General features: G+C 42.5%; 1 protein-coding gene across 10 annotated transcripts in view; it reads left to right on the forward strand.

Moving 5' to 3' along the window:
• pou2f2b (POU class 2 homeobox 2b) overlaps nt 1-14,615 on the forward strand; it is a 46,063-nt gene extending 31,448 nt beyond the window's left edge. For 6 of the 10 annotated variants that reach the window (XM_075465888.1, XM_075465889.1, XM_075465890.1 and 3 more), the window contains exons 6-16: nt 367-708; nt 1,044-1,149; nt 1,240-1,331; nt 1,456-1,605; nt 1,696-1,837; nt 2,009-2,157; nt 2,473-2,670; nt 3,225-3,448; nt 4,263-4,331; nt 4,683-4,756; nt 8,434-14,615. In XM_075465888.1, coding sequence (XP_075322003.1) covers nt 367-708; nt 1,044-1,149; nt 1,240-1,331; nt 1,456-1,605; nt 1,696-1,837; nt 2,009-2,157; nt 2,473-2,670; nt 3,225-3,448; nt 4,263-4,331; nt 4,683-4,756; nt 8,434-8,762 — 1,875 coding nt within the window. In that variant the 3' untranslated portion in view covers nt 8,763-14,615. The remainder of the gene's footprint in view (nt 1-366; nt 709-1,043; nt 1,150-1,239; nt 1,332-1,455; nt 1,606-1,695; nt 1,838-2,008; nt 2,158-2,472; nt 2,671-3,224; nt 3,449-4,262; nt 4,332-4,682; nt 4,757-8,433) is intronic. The other 4 variants (XM_075465894.1, XM_075465896.1, XM_075465895.1 and 1 more) reach the window with 3 other exon arrangements.
• Nucleotides 14,616-15,659: the final 1,044 nt, after the last annotated feature.

Consider the following 15,659-nt stretch of genomic DNA (forward strand, 5'->3'; position numbering starts at 1 on the left):
GAAACCTCAACGTGACAAACTGATTTCATGTCATGAATCGAGGGTTAAATGAACTTGTGCACTTCTACACGGCAGTCGTGCCTGTGCAAGTAAATAAGAGTGACTACAAAGTTAACATTGTTCCCTGAAGCTATGTGCCGCAGAATAACGAAAACAATAATTAGACATTAGTTCCTGTGCCACTCCACTGAGAGTCATAGTGTCTGCCTAGCCACCCCATAACGGTTTTCTGGCTCAGCCTCTGCTTTTACCTTGCTTGCTTCTCTTGTGCAGCTTTTTGAACACTTTGTTTCCCTCTTTGTCTCCTCCTATGCATTTCCTTCTTGATCCTCTCCTCTCCACTCCTCTCCTGTCCTCTCTTACCAGTTGACAGCTCTATTGCCAGCACAGCAGCAGCTGCTGCTGCAGCAGGCTCAGGCACAGCTCCTGGCTGCAGCTGTGCAGCAGTCCAATGCAGCCCATGCAGCTCACGCAGCCCACGCAGCTGCCCAAGCCAATCAGCAAGCTCAGGCAGCTGCAGCAGCAAATCAGCAAGCCCAGCAGCAGCAACAGCAGCAGCAGCAGCAAGTGGGACAAACAGGGCAGCAAGCTCACTCACAGTCCCAGGGACAGGGACAGAGCACACAGGAACAGAGCACCCAAAGTGTCCCTGTCCCACCTCCTCCACCCCAGCTCACCCTCTCCCAGCCAATCCAGCTCACTGCCCAGGTACTGACTGCCAATCAAAGCCATTTCCTGATAAGCGGCTTGATTGAGGAACTGCTATCAGTCCATGGAACCATTCTTCTTAGGCGTTTATTGTATATTTCACTATTCACAGTTTCCACCTTGCTTCGATGCCCTCACTTTCCTATTATTTTCTCTGACGTCGTACAGTAACAAAGTTTTTCCTCCTGCCTCTGGGTGCTGTTCTTCTCAATAAGCTCAATTCCTTTGGTGGAAATACATACTAACACAGTTTTGTGTTGCGGGACCTTTTGTTCTCGTGGCAATTCATATATTCTTACTTTCTTTGGCAAACCTGTTCTTTCTCCATTAAACAGGACATTCAGCAGTTGCTTCAGCTTCAGCAGCTGGTGCTGGTGCCTGGTCACTCACTCCCATCTCCGGCCCAGTTTATTCTCCCACAGGCACAGCAGGGCCAGCAAGGTGGGTGTCCCTTTTTTATTTTTGTCAACATGTAAAGAAACCTGCATTTTTTTTACATGTTGACAGTTCTTAATGTGTTTCTTTGTTTAGGACTTCTATCGCCACCAAATCTGATTTCGCTACCTCAGCAAAACCAAGGGAGCCTGCTCTCTGCTTCAGCTAGAATGGGACTCCAGGCACACGTAGGAAACTTTCATGTTTTAGTGTCAGTGGAAAGCACAAACCCAGTGACTGTACGAGTTGTGAACAAACGCCTCTGTTTCGCTTTCTCACGCTTTCATTTGTCTCATGTCGCATCTGATGCAGCGAGATAAAAGCATGGATGTGAGCGGTAGTGGAGGTGTGACCACGGTGCCGTCTGGGGCCTCTCACCCTGAGGAGCCCAGTGACCTGGAGGAGCTGGAACAGTTCGCCCGCACTTTCAAACAGAGACGCATCAAACTGGGCTTCACACAAGTAAGAAGAGACACCTGTTAAATGAGAGTGTCTGGATGTGTTTGGACTTGTTTCAAGCTGTATTTACCTCTTTTTTCCCTCCTCCACCAGGGAGATGTAGGCTTGGCCATGGGTAAGCTGTATGGCAACGACTTCAGCCAGACAACCATCTCCCGCTTCGAAGCTCTCAACCTGAGCTTCAAGAACATGTGCAAGCTGAAGCCGCTGCTGGAAAAGTGGCTCAATGATGCAGGTGAGCTCTCATTAAAATAATTGCAATTTATATTCTGAACATTATACGATTGAATTAGCTTAAATTAGTTTCAACAGTCACTGGAATATCACATTGAGACACGATGAACATCTTAGTCAGTGTTAGCATAGTGCCGCTGGTTTATTATAACTTTGTTTGAATTTTCTGCAGAAACCATGTCCATAGACAGCACCCTGCCCAGCCCCAGCTCCTTGTCTTCATCCTCTATGGGCTTTGAGGGGGTTCCTGGTCGCCGTAGAAAGAAGAGAACCAGCATCGAGACGAATGTACGTGTGGCCCTGGAGCGCGCATTTATGACGGTAAGATAAGAATCCTTATGCATGTCTCTTTTATATGTTTATATGCTTTTTATCCATCATATAAAGCCCTTTGCTAACCCGTATTGTTTAAAGTTTCCACACAAACGTCCCTTGGCTTATTATTTAATCTTTTTCTTGACTAAATGGTTTATTAATACGTGGCTTCAACCTGCTTGATAATATTAATACAGTCACCATTGCAAATGGCTTAAATGTCAACCATATGTGCATACAGCTTTTGTTAGATTTATAATGTTTTGGCCCATGACCTGAATTTAACACTGCCGAAATGCTCTGGATTCCTGTGTCCCCCAGAACCAGAAGCCTACCTCGGAAGAGATCCTGCTGATTGCAGAGCAGCTCAACATGGAGAAGGAGGTGATTCGGGTCTGGTTCTGCAACCGCCGGCAGAAAGAGAAGCGCATCAATCCCAGCAGTGCCACACCTCCCCTGACCAGCCAGCCCCCCACTGCCCCACAAACGCACAAACAACCCTGTTACAGCCCTCATATGGTACTTTAAAAGAATTTTAAAAGATCATGCATCCATATGCATCACAGTCCAGCAGCATCTTTTCTGGGAGATATGATCCATAAACAAGCCAATAGCACCCTGAACAAAACAAATTTCCTCTGTTTCCAAGCAGAGTTGATATGCATTAGGGGAAATTAAAACACCAGTGACCAATAACTCACCAGTTGTTTCCGGTCTAAGAAGGCAAACAACAAACTCCCATGACTGACCAGCATCTTTCCAGATATATAATATCCCAGAAAATCCCACACATTAAAGTAATTCCTCATGAAGAGCATTTTGCTCTTGTGGATGTCCACTGCAGTATTTGTTGCATTTTTGTCTGTTTCCAGTTAGGAAACAACTTTTCACGTTGCTCTGGTGGCACTAGGCTGCCTAGTTTTTCTCACCTCAAATTAGTCAAGAAAACATGTCTGATTCAGGTGTCCTTTTTCAGCTTTTCAAAAGATAATTTCAGTTTTGATTCCTTAGTGAATGGAAACCTGGCTGCGGTTGTCACTTTAGAAACTGATAGAATTTTCTCTCTCCGACAGATGTCCAACCAGCTGTCGCAGGCTGTGACCAGTCTCAGCACAACGGTGACCTCTATGTCCTCCGTCTGCCCCCTGACTTCCAGCCTCACCTCCACCCACCCCTCTCTGAGCTCAGCCCACCCCCCTCTCAGCTCCACACCCTCCCCAGCAACTCCTCCACCTCCTCCCCGCAGCACAGCCAGCCCTGCCACTCCCAGCCACAGCACGCTCAGCCTCAACACAGGGTAAGTGACTATGAGATGCTCACCCCGTACAGCCAGAGATTCCACTGTTAGGTTTTTATTGACAGGGAAACTGTGGAGGTTTATGAGCCCATTTACCCAGATCATGTCCATCATAAAAGAGGAAACCCTCCTCTGCCGTTCCTGTTGTTTTTACCCTTTCTTCCTCGTTTTTTGTGAGTTACCTTCTTGGAGAGTGTAAGGATTGATGTTAGGAGGTGCTGTCCTGATTATAAAACCCTGTAAAGGCAAGAGGTTTTGGCCTTTATTCTCTTGCTAAACCTCACTCGTCTTGACTGTATTTGTTCAGGTTTTTAGAAATCAAATACAGCGGAGCTGAATGGAATTTCACATCTGCAGATCGCACTTACATTTAAGAAAATCAAATCCAAGAAAGTAAGAAAATAATGTCCAAACAAACAAGAAGTTATCGAGAATAGCACGCATACATAAATGAATACTTTCACCTGAACTGTTATGCAGTAGAAATCTAAGAAAACTGACTGTTTTTAATGTTTTTAATTCCTGTTTTTTATCCATGGTGCCCATCACAAGTGAATGAATTCAAATAAAACATTTTATACACTCTACAACTACTCTTAGTCACACGTTTCAAAAAATGTGATCACAACGAAAACTGCATCGCCCCACGTTCGGTTCACCTGCAGTTTGTAGCTAAATGGTTGATACTGAACACACACACACTTAAAACACACATATACTGATATCCATGCCACTGGGGCGTCCACTGCTTCCCGTTTACAGCAGCACAATCTAATCCTGTGTGTGTATGTGTGTGTGGTTCTTCTGTTCACAGCTTATGGCGTATGGGTAAAAAGAACGGTGAAATGTCTAACTACATCACCGATTTTGCTGCAAACTTGAGGTGAATACGACAAAGACACACAAGTTATACGTTAATTCACATACTGCAAATGCGTTTTTGTGTTTAATCATTTTAAATCTGTGTTAACTCTGAACAGTCGAAGAGGGTTTACTTTCTTTTGTAGCATTTTCCAGAACACTCTTTTTCTTTCTTGCATTTCTAATCTCTTACTGTTATGGAAACTCTGTCCTCAAGCTTGCTGTTTTTTTTACTTGTGCAGGGATGAATTTACCCTCTGCTTCTCCTTGCTACTAAACCTGCTTTTTTTTTTCTCACCTTTTCTCCTCTTGCCTGTCTGTGTTCGTGCACATGCTTGTGCGTGCGCGGCGCTGCGTGTGTGTGCCACAACAGGAACACTGTGATGGGAGTTAACACAGGGATGAACCAAGCCCTCCTCGGTAACAATCCCCTGGCCACTATCCAAGGTGTGTGAGAAACAGAGATGCTGAAAGGCAGATAGGTTTAATCAAGGAACCAGAAGAAAAAATACAAAGCTCAAACTCAGCACAACTGATGAACAGAGTATATTTTAGAAGTTCAAGACTGAGTTGTGAGTTAGTATTTCATTTCTGGAAAAAACTTATAAAAAGCGCCCATGCAAGGTTTATGTATTCATACATTTTCCTCCTGTTTACTAGTTACAGAAGCCTCTTATACACCCCCACACACATGCATATACTGTACATGACACATTCCCTCACACACCCTCCTACACTTGAGAATAATACAGAAATAGCGGGAAAAAAAAAACACAGTCTGTCGTGCAGCAGTGACCACCGAACAGTCCCGACCGCTGTCAGTTTTAGCACAGCTCCTTTTCAACCATTCTTTGTGGTGCGAGGAGGAGAAGGGGAAGGGAGTTCTGTTTAAAAAGAGAAGTGTGATGATGAGTAATACAGTTACACATGGTGGCTGAGTAAACTCGCTCTGGCTGACTACTGACTGGAGACGCGGATGAATAGGCAGCCAAGTGTGTTTGCTCATCCATGGCACGAAGCAGCTGAGACAGAGAGCTTGTTGAGAAGAGAAATAGCTTTTTTCTCATATGTTGTCATCTGCATCCATAAATCCATCCCATCAGGTGTCTGTGTGAGAGATGGTGCTTACGTTAATGTGCGGGCTTGTGTTTCTGTTTTTGTGTGTGGCTCTGTACTCTCACTCATCTTTAGCCTTTCATCTCTTCATATTATCAACAGATCACTGGTTTATGTGGATTATTAAAGAACGTCACCATTTGCCTTTTTGAGTCAGTAAACCAGCTTTTTGAAAAGTTCATTTTGTTGTTTGTATGTTGCTTTGCGATATATGCGATAAACCTTTTCATTCTTTTTCAGTTCATGTTATATTTTGTCATCAGTTTCTCAGTTTTGATTTTAGACTGATATGGTTAAACCACAATGTTATTTAAGCCACTGATGGCTGAGAAGTTGAAAATGTTTCACTTTTTTAGTTAGCTAAAAGCTTCTTTTCAAAGAGATCAGTGCAATTGCAAAAAAGGATCAGCCTGTGTGCATATTTTACATTGCATGAACCTTTACTGCATGAAGCCGAAAGAGCTGTTAGTGAAAAACAGCCAGTTGTGCACCTTGTTTCCATAACAACACACCTCTCATGTCATCTGACCTGTTTCAGTGAGGCGTCTGATCATTTACGATTGGCTAAGTGAAGATATTAGGCAATGTTCCATAAGCCCAACAACATTTTATTTCTACTGTGCACTTTTAAAATTAGGACTGCCATTACATTCAGATTTTTTGGGAAGTAAAAACCGTCAACTTAGAAGTAAAAAACATGCAAAAACAAAGCAGGTTAAATGCATGCAGCATCTTTTTTTTGCTTCCTTTGAGTTTCATCTAAAATAGGTGGTTATGCTTCACTAATTACAGCTGAATGCAAGTTTAGGCTCTTTTTCTGGTTGAGCTCTGTATTAACCTCACTAACTGCAGATACTGAAGGCTGACCAAAATACACTAATCAAAACACTTCACCAAAAACAGTTTTTCAAAAATGCTGTTTCCTCCTAAGTTCCCATCAGCTTTTTTCTTGCAAAATGTCTTGAACTTAATGTCACCTACACATTAGTATCATACCCAGCAGTGACAAAGAACTTGACTTGTTGATGACTCATTCTGCACTTGGGGGGGTAGATGCCAAAATGCTGTCCAGTTGATTGCTCTTTCAGATTTTCAAGTTTTCAAGTTTCAAGTTCCCCCGATGAATAAAATCTCCAAAAAAGCACACTGGCAGAGCTGATGTTTCTGTTTGTAACATCTGGGGCAATTTGTTGTCAGAAATTAAGGCTGCATGATAAAACAATCTCAAAGTTAGTTCAAATTGAATCTGTGAAAAGCATTAGACATTTTCAGTTGATGCAATGACAAAAAAAAAACAGCTTATCTTTCAGCACAGACAAAAGTGACATCGTGTGTCTACAGTTTTAGCTACTGCATCAAAATGCACACCCATTTATATCATGTGTTATCCTCCCAAACTGTTGAGGGAATTATTTACCTTGTCATTTTCTTACCATCTGGTATTGTAAAGTCCTCTCTTACTGCAGAGCCACATGCTGCGCATCTATTCATCCCCTCTTTATCGGTCTTTGGCAGACTCCCCACAAACAGTCATCTTTCATCAAACCCTCCCCTATATATATGCAGATACACCAACTCAGTATGTGCATAAGCAAGGCTTGTTTTCAGGAACGTAGAAAAACTGAATAAATGTGTTAGTCCAACTGAAATTGTACGAAATCCGAGCTTTCAAAATTAGACTAACACACCGACATAATGCAGTTGAGGTTTGAATCACTCCTCCATATGAGCACTTAACTCAGATGGGTCTAGATGTTCCACAAATGCTCCAAATTTTTTCATTTTTCGGTAAAGGATAAGTGTATATTAGTGCAGCTGAATTACCTGTAAAGCTGCTCTTATTCACATATTTTTCTGCTTCTTTTGTCAAACGGCGAAAAAAGTTCTTGAAAATCAGCCGATTAAAGACTATGCTTCAAGTAGCAGCTGCTTAAAGCATTTCCAGACTTTTGGTCTGCTCTGATAAAATCAGACAAAATGATGCTGCGGTCACCAGTCAAGTGATTTAAAGACAACTTCAGTGTCGTCAGTTCAGCTGTACTTACATGTACGATGATCCACCACAGAGAAAGTTAGATCTGGCAGAATGTCTCAAACCCATCGCGATGTCGGTTAATAGCTCCATGTTCCCCTACATGTATATATGGGGTGCAGTTAAATGGATGCCATGCATGTAAATGTGCTGACTTTTGCTATCTTAGTACTTTTTTTGCAGCTTTTGCGCCTTACAAGACGCTTTAAGACAATTTTTTCTCAAGAAAGCCCCTTGGGAAAAATTTAGTGGCTTCAAGCTGTTCATTCCCACTGCAGTCAGAGTGAGATAGTCAAAGCCGGCGCCACTGCTGGCTTGCTCCAGTTATCGGGGCAAACAATGCCACTGAGGCAGAAAATACTAAGCCATTCTTGTAATTAATGTAATATATATTGTATAAATGTAAGAACGTATGAATATAGCTTAAAGGTATGTCGGTATTATTTGATTAACTGAATTAAAATCCTAATCGTATCATAATGATAGTTATGGCCAAGCGCTAGCAGAAATGCAAAATAACTTAACCATGTTGTTGACCGTAAAAAACAAGAACATTGTTTACAAGAATGATGCAGGTGCCCTGCTCAGCCCCATGTTCCGTCATCATATTTCTGGAGTCGCCCAGGATAGAAAGTATCATCTCTGAATCTGAAACAGAAGTTTTTTGAGGCACAATTTTTAGTGAAGGGTTACGTCGGTAGTTGCAGTGTGTACCACTAGATGTCATTACGTCCTACACACTGGACCTTTATGCACAAAAAATAACATTTGATTCAAGAGAATAAAAGGGGGAGAATAAAGGAAGATACATTCAAACAGGGACAGAGGAAGAATGTATAATGCCAAAACAGCAGAATCCACTTAGAAATACAAAATAGCAAAAAACAAATGTTAAAGAGATCGAAACGAAGTTGAATTTACAGCGAGTGGGATTCTTTTTTTATAAACTTCTTTCTCTTTTCCTTCTCTCCTTTAGCCCTAGCAGCCAGTGGTGGCCAGCTGCCTCTTTCCACTCTTGAGGGTGCCAGTAAGGTGATGCTGGGGGTCTCCGGGGGCCAAGGAGGGGGCCTTCCCTCCTCCCTCTTCCTCAACCACCCTACCCTCTTTCACATGGGCCAGAGTCCCAGCGCTGGGTTGATCAGCGCTGCTGTAGCCAAAGTCTCCCAGCCCTCACCCTTCCCCTCAGCCAGCAGCATCAGCCCCACACCCTGCTCCCCCTCTCCCTGCTCCAGCCCCGCCTCTTCCTGCTCCTCCAGCGAAATGGCACACAGCCCGCCGTCCCTGGGCGGGGCCAAGATTGAGTGACCACGGCAAGGGCCAATCGGAGAGGAGGAGGAAGGAAGAAACGAGAACCTCGCCTTTCACACCAAAGCTATCTCTTTCTCTCTCTTGTGCTCTTCTTCCGTTATTTTATTTTTGCAATGGCTCTTTCCCTCTTTCTCTCCCAGTCTTTCGATGCCAAAAATATACAGAATGAAAGAGGGGAGAAGGGGGGAAAGGGGAAGATTGAAACCAAAAATCTTTATCTATCCAAACAGATGAAAAGGAAACAACGTGGGACCTTTTTGTCTATGATATGTGTTATCGACATGACACCTCTCCACTCTTTCTGTCTAAAGGAAAACAAACCAATGACTCTGTAACAAAGAGATGGAAGAGCCCGTAGAGATGCATGTCAGAGTGCAGAAACCAAAAATGACAAAAGACAACTTTACTATATGACAAAAGAATGGTGGCAAGGACAAAAGATAGAGGGAAGGACTGTGCTTACGCGTCTTTTTTTATGACTATTGTTTTGAAAAGCTGCGGGTCTGAAGAGAAAGGAGTGAGGAGGATACATTTAAACCAAAAATTTACCTGAGGAGGTGGAGGACGACCACACAATGACAAAAAGAAAAAAAAAAAAAGAACGACAACCATACCAAAATCGCAAATACCAAAAACCAAAAATACGGAGAGAAAAGCTTTATTCAAAGGACGTGTAAATACTGAAGCTATCCAGGACCAGGACTCTACTGCTACTCACACACACACCACACACACACACACACACACACACACAAGCATATGTACACGACGAGCCAACTCATCCTGTCACTGACTCATCTTGTCCGTTTCAGCTCATGTGTCAACCATCTGTTTTCATGCAAGACTATTTGGATGATTTTTGTAAAATGTTGTTACTTTTTCTGCCATGAGCTGAATGTCTGCTAGAACAGCTGTCTCTTTACCTGCCTCTGGTTATGAGAGCATAGAACAGCATTCATCCCTCTTTTTATGTCAGATTTTCCAGACACGGTGATATTTTTTACAAAATTGTAGTTTTCTTTTTTTATTATTTATTAGTTTCATTATACAACTCAGCTCCTATTTATTGCTGCGTGCTACTGTAGTGTCGGCTCTGGGGTTTTTCATCATTATCACTGTCGTCATCTTTGTCCTCATTATGTATATTTGTGTCATCATGATGCATTTTGTCTGTACTGTGACTCCTCTGAAGTAACACAGATGATAAAGGTGAAAAGATGCTCATCTCAGTCATCACCAAGTGCCAGTGGATCACAGTTAGAGTTGGCAGACTGAGCGTTGATTTCAAGGTGTGAATGAGTTTATTAAGACCTAAGCATTTGATATTTTGTGTGCTTAATCGGACCGCTCTTCCCTCACTCTTAAAGATAACCCATTATCAGAGAATCTATGGCTAAATGAACATGCCCTGGAAACTTCACACACTGAAAGTGATGTTTGTTATGTTCCATCTTGAGAGTATGAAATAGGGCTGTGATTGGAGATTTGAAGAAACAACCGTTGAGAGTGAGGGCTAAATAAGACAATAAAGCCAAGTTTAGTCACAGCTGGCTCTCATTCCTGCCTCGTCAATTAGCACAGATGCCCCAACACCTGCATGTCTAGACAGGTTTACTGACATTTGTCTGTTTCATCATCACTCCATCGATCACATTTCACTGTCATTTTCCACCTCACACTGCCATTAATTCTCAAATGGATACCAAAGCATTTGCAAGGCTGGTTTTGTTCAAGAGCCTAAGCCAAGACATGAACACAATAAAGACACACGGGTGGTGGTGGGATGAGGGGGGGCTGAGAACAGGATGCTACCGCTGCATGGCCTCCTGGTTAAACCCCCTGCGCCTGGCCCTTCCAAAACCCCACAGGGGGCAAGCTTTATTTAGGGGACTGATCCTTTACTCTGAACCCCCACAAAGAAGGGTATGGGACACACTGTTGTGAGGGGAGTAGGCGTCACACTTTTTGTAAGAGGATACCAAAAATAAACCCTAACCAAAACAAAAACAAACAAAAAAAAAAAACACAACCCAAGGAATGACAGAAGCAAACCAAAAAGAACCCAAACCAAATGTGGCTGGAGCGAGGAGGGGAGGAGGACAAAGTGCAGGTGCTGAAAGAGGAGAGGCCGTCGAATCCGCCTGTCTGTCTGTTAGCTTTAGGGCTGCAGCGCTGGCCCCGCTCTGAAACTGTGTAGCATGGATGGAGGGATGAACAGACAGGCGGACAGAAGAAGGAAACACTGTTCCTCCCCTCCTCTGCCTCCCTCTCTCCAGCTCAGCTCTCTGGTCCTGGATGGAGCTAAACGCAAATGACCTCACTGAACTGAAATCTTATTTAAAAAAAAAATCTGTTTTTATTTTTCTGTTGGTTGGTTCTGATTGTTTTATCTCTGCCGTGTCTCTTGATGCCGTTTTATGTACTGTACTTTAGTGCTTATTACTTATTTGGAATAACGTACTCGCTTACTTACTACAAGAGCTCCTTATTTTTTTCGTAGTCGTGCTAGAGATTTTTATCAGGTGGTTGGAAAAAATACTGTGAAAATTTAGCTTCCAGATTTTTATTAGATAAAGACTGTCTTGGCAGAAGAAAAAAAAGACAACGCAAAAAGCCAAAAACAAAGAATCAAACATCAAACCTTAAATTAGTCAAACCAAATACTGAACCAAACCAAACAGCAGAGGCAAGAGAGCTGCTCTCTCTTCATGAGGGCAGAGAAATGGGTCGAACTGTCTGAGGTGTGACTGCGGTTTCTGTGGGAAAGTGTTAGTTGGAGGCTAAAAAAGAACCCTGAGTGGGGTCTGCAGTGATATTTTTGCAATTTTGACCCCAAAGACAGCAATGTAAACTACACTTTAAGGTACAGAATAATACGCACAGCAAAGGCCTCAGATAAGTCGACGGATTGAGGGGTTTGATGTTAACGTATCCAAAGAATTATTGGTTTGATCCACACCAGACAAACAGTCGACACGCGAGAATCGTTTTACGAACCAAACTACCAAACTTTAGATGTGGGGTTTGCACCTTAAAGGTGAAACCTTTTCTCCACATTGACTCTTAGACGGAATGTATCTGTTAGTGCTTCTATAGATTTTGTAGAAAAAAGATCTATGTTCTACTGCTTACTTATCGCTAATGTATTGAAAAGAAAAAAACTTGCAAAAAAGATTTTGAGAAAAAAAAAAAGATCCTAAAAACGCTGATGATAATAACTTGATTTTAGACCAAAAATTTTAACTATCTCTCTTCGGACGTTTTATTTTTCCTTATCAATCATGATTTAGACTTTTGATTGTACTATTTATTCAGGGTAGGGTTGTTTTATTGGCTTGTTATCTTTTTTTGTCTTGCTATTTATTTGTTAATTTATTTCTAGAGGTGATTTTTGTTTTTGCTATACTTGGATGTGTTTGTATTTTTTTGTTTCTTCCACCCCCTACTGAAGTTCTTTCTTACTTCTTTGAACCAAATATTACCAGAAATGCAGACATAAGTCCCAGTAAGAGAATACATCTGACTAACTGGTAGTCATGAAGATATTCTCCTCCTCACGAAGGCGACTCTCCTCTTAAATGGGAGGGAAAGCTCACAGAGCACTGTGTGGACAAACACCTCATGATTTAATGGATTTTACTAGAGAGAAAGATTCTCCTTGTATTTAGACAAAGGTGACATTTGGTTTCAGATGAGAGAATATATGATGAATATAATTCAGGGCTGGGTTACAGCATGAGGTGTTCTTTGAGGCACAGTTCTGCTTCTGTTCTCGATGTTTTCTCCAAAGGGAGAACAAACTGAAAGCTTTACAGCTACACAACCAAAAACACAAAAGAAGATCCAATGGGGAAAGTGTTTTTATATGATTCAGACTAAAGAAGAAGGCAAAAGATAGAAGTTAGTTTGAACTCCCTGTTGTAAATTGCCCTCTAACTTCTTGATGTTTCTTTCTTTTTACTTTTCTTTCTTCTTTTGTTTCCACTTTTCTGTACTTTGCTTTTAACTTATTTCTTCATCCACTGTAGGATGTAAAAGAGAGATAGTTCATCATATACCTCATATTCTTTGATGATAAACCAAATAGATGAATTCTTTAAAATGCGGGGTTCGGGTGGGGATCAGGGTACCGGGACGGTACGTGTGGATGGTGTGCTTGTGTCGGCTGGGGAGCAGATCCAGTAAGGCGGAAAGCTAATGGTAAAGTAAACAAAGATGTTTGGGATTGATCTGGGTAGCAACAGATCGTTAAACAGATAGCAGTTTTGCTCCATTAGATTCAAATAGCATCATATAAAGTCAAAAGGCTGTACTGGTTTATGCTCCTGTCCTGTGCACACACACACACACACACACACCCTGTCCCCCTGAAAAACACCCTGCTGTCTGTGTTGAGCTTTGAACACGGCCCTCTCCTGACATCTGACCCTCATTGCTTCCTCCCCGTCAAACATCGACTGCAGGCTTGAGGCTGCTCTTTGGCACAGATCTAAGATCAAATCTGGTTCCGTTTAGGGCTACAAAAAGCTTAAAGGTTCGTGCCTCAGAGCTGCTTTATCACTAAAGCCACCCTCTCTCGCCTTCAGGTCCTTATTGCCTGATGAGAGGGCGTGTTGACCAGTTGATGTCCATGTGTATCGGGGAGCGCCACAGGGCGGGTAACTAGGGGGGGCGCCTGACGCCGAGGTTGCTAGGTGACACAAACAGACAGTTCTATGTGTGTGTTGAGAACGTGAAAGTTGGAAGGAGAGATGTGCACGTAATCAAAACCGATCTGGATTCTCGCAGAGAATCTATTTTCATTTTTGCTCTTTTTGTCTCTCGTGTGTTTTGAGAGGAAATGGAGGCTGAGCGGCACTCTGTGGAGCTCAGGGTTTGAGGGACCAGGTGCAAAGTGCAGGCTTCTGTGGTGGGGATACCCCCTAAGTGAATGATACCAAAGTCAATGCCCCGCCATGGGATCCAGCGCAATGTGAACGCTCTCCAAAACCCTGATATTCACCGAGTGTTTACTCAAAAAACTCCAGCTCCGAAAACTAGCTTTAGAGGGATATGTTTTAAGTTTTTTGAGCATGTTCACCTTCTTGCTGAAAATTAGAAAAGGCTCGAGCTTAGCGTAAAGATTGGAAGTATAGAGACTCCTTTAAGAAAATGCTCTACCCAAAACCACAAAGAGTCATTTTCAGCCAGTAAACATATATCTGTGTACCTTAGTTATTTGTGGTGTGAAATTCTACACTGAAATTAGTGTGTTGGAAGACTATTTGAGCAAGTTAATAAGCTGTCAAGTATGATAACAGTCAATTTTGACTTTGAAAGTCAATTTTCACACAACAGTGTACCATGAAACCGATGTGCAGCTGCAATCTGAGTTGGTTATTCGTGTCGTCTGACCTAAGCAGCAGCAGTGGAGCTCCACTTACTGGTGACTGAACATACAGTCATCACTAACTGGTTTGATGACTTATTAATAGACAGCAAAAGCCACTGAAACAACAAAGATCTGATATGACTTCTTGCACTGAACTGAAAGTTGCAAGTGAACCAGCAACAAGCTGAACTTAAAATGAATCATCATGACCAACTGGAATGTGTTTGTGCTCTGATATTTTGTTAAAATGCATCTGAACAGTGATGTGAGTGCTTCCTTTTATGAGGGTGAATCATGACGACACATGAAAAAAAATGGTTTGAATCAGTAGTGATTCATAATTTCCACCTCGTTTGGGCAGAGCACAGCTTGCTCCCCAACCCGTTTCCAGTCTTTATGCTAGGCTAAGCTAACCAACGCCTGACAGGTCCAAATCCTTTCATGCAGCTCAAATCTTCTCAAACTTTTCCTTCAAAATGATTGCAATCATGTGAAGATGGGGGGGGGGGGGGGGGGGGGGGGGTCTGTAACTCAAGGCATGAAAGGTTAGAACATTTAGTTGCAGAAGAATGAGAGACAAAGCGAGCTGAGCAAAGAAAACCTCAACAAAGCTGCTACATCTTCCTCCACCCACTCTCATCCACACATACATGCTCTTCCTCTCCTTTATGTCTTCTTTCTCTCTTTTCTACAATACAGCTTTAGTCCAAAGGTTTTCCAGCAACACAGCAAAGCAAGTCAGATGTTAAAGAATAAAACCAAAGAGCTCTAACTTGATCTTCTCTTTAAGACAAAGCCTCCACTGCATCCTTCACCTCTCTACCCACCCCTCCCTGTCTGCTCTCCTTCGTCACCTAGCGAGCCGGTCTTTGAAGCATTAACTCCAGCTATCCAAAGGGAAATAATAATAATGATAATTAAAAGGATGATGATGAAATGTATATTTTTAAGTATTTGTCATTGGAAAAATAATCTTAAGCTTCTCATAATTATGATGATCACGACGATGACAACAATGATGATGATGATAATGAAGTTTCTCTTGGTATCTTTGTAGCTGTTTGGATCCTTCTTAAGTTTGTGTCTTTTCTGCTCGTGCTGCCAGAGTACCGCTTAAGTCCCATCACCTTCCCTCCCCTCCCCTCCCTTCTTTTATTTGCTTCACCCCAGTGTTTGGCCCTAACGTCTACCTGTCTCACCTTTACCCCTCGATGTTTGTCTACGCCCGTGTGTTTGCGTCTGAACGAGTGAGCTGTTAAACATTTATAGGGGGAAGTTTTAGAATTTCTCTAGAAGCGGTTTCTTGTTGTTTGCTGTTAAAGAGGGGAGGGCTTCAGTCTGTTACACCTGTGAGGGTTTGTGCATGTTTGTGTGCGTGACTGGGTGGGGTGTTGGTAGTTGGAGGACAAATAGATCCCTGTGTTCATCTGACCACAACGCACATTGACACAAGACCTGTACTGTCCGCCGTAACGTACTGTTTGCCAACCTCCAAGTACATGTAGCTTTAATTCCCCCTGTCA

This window comes from Odontesthes bonariensis, chromosome 5 (assembly GCF_027942865.1).
Source record: "Odontesthes bonariensis isolate fOdoBon6 chromosome 5, fOdoBon6.hap1, whole genome shotgun sequence".
NCBI lineage: Eukaryota > Metazoa > Chordata > Actinopteri > Atheriniformes > Atherinopsidae > Odontesthes > Odontesthes bonariensis.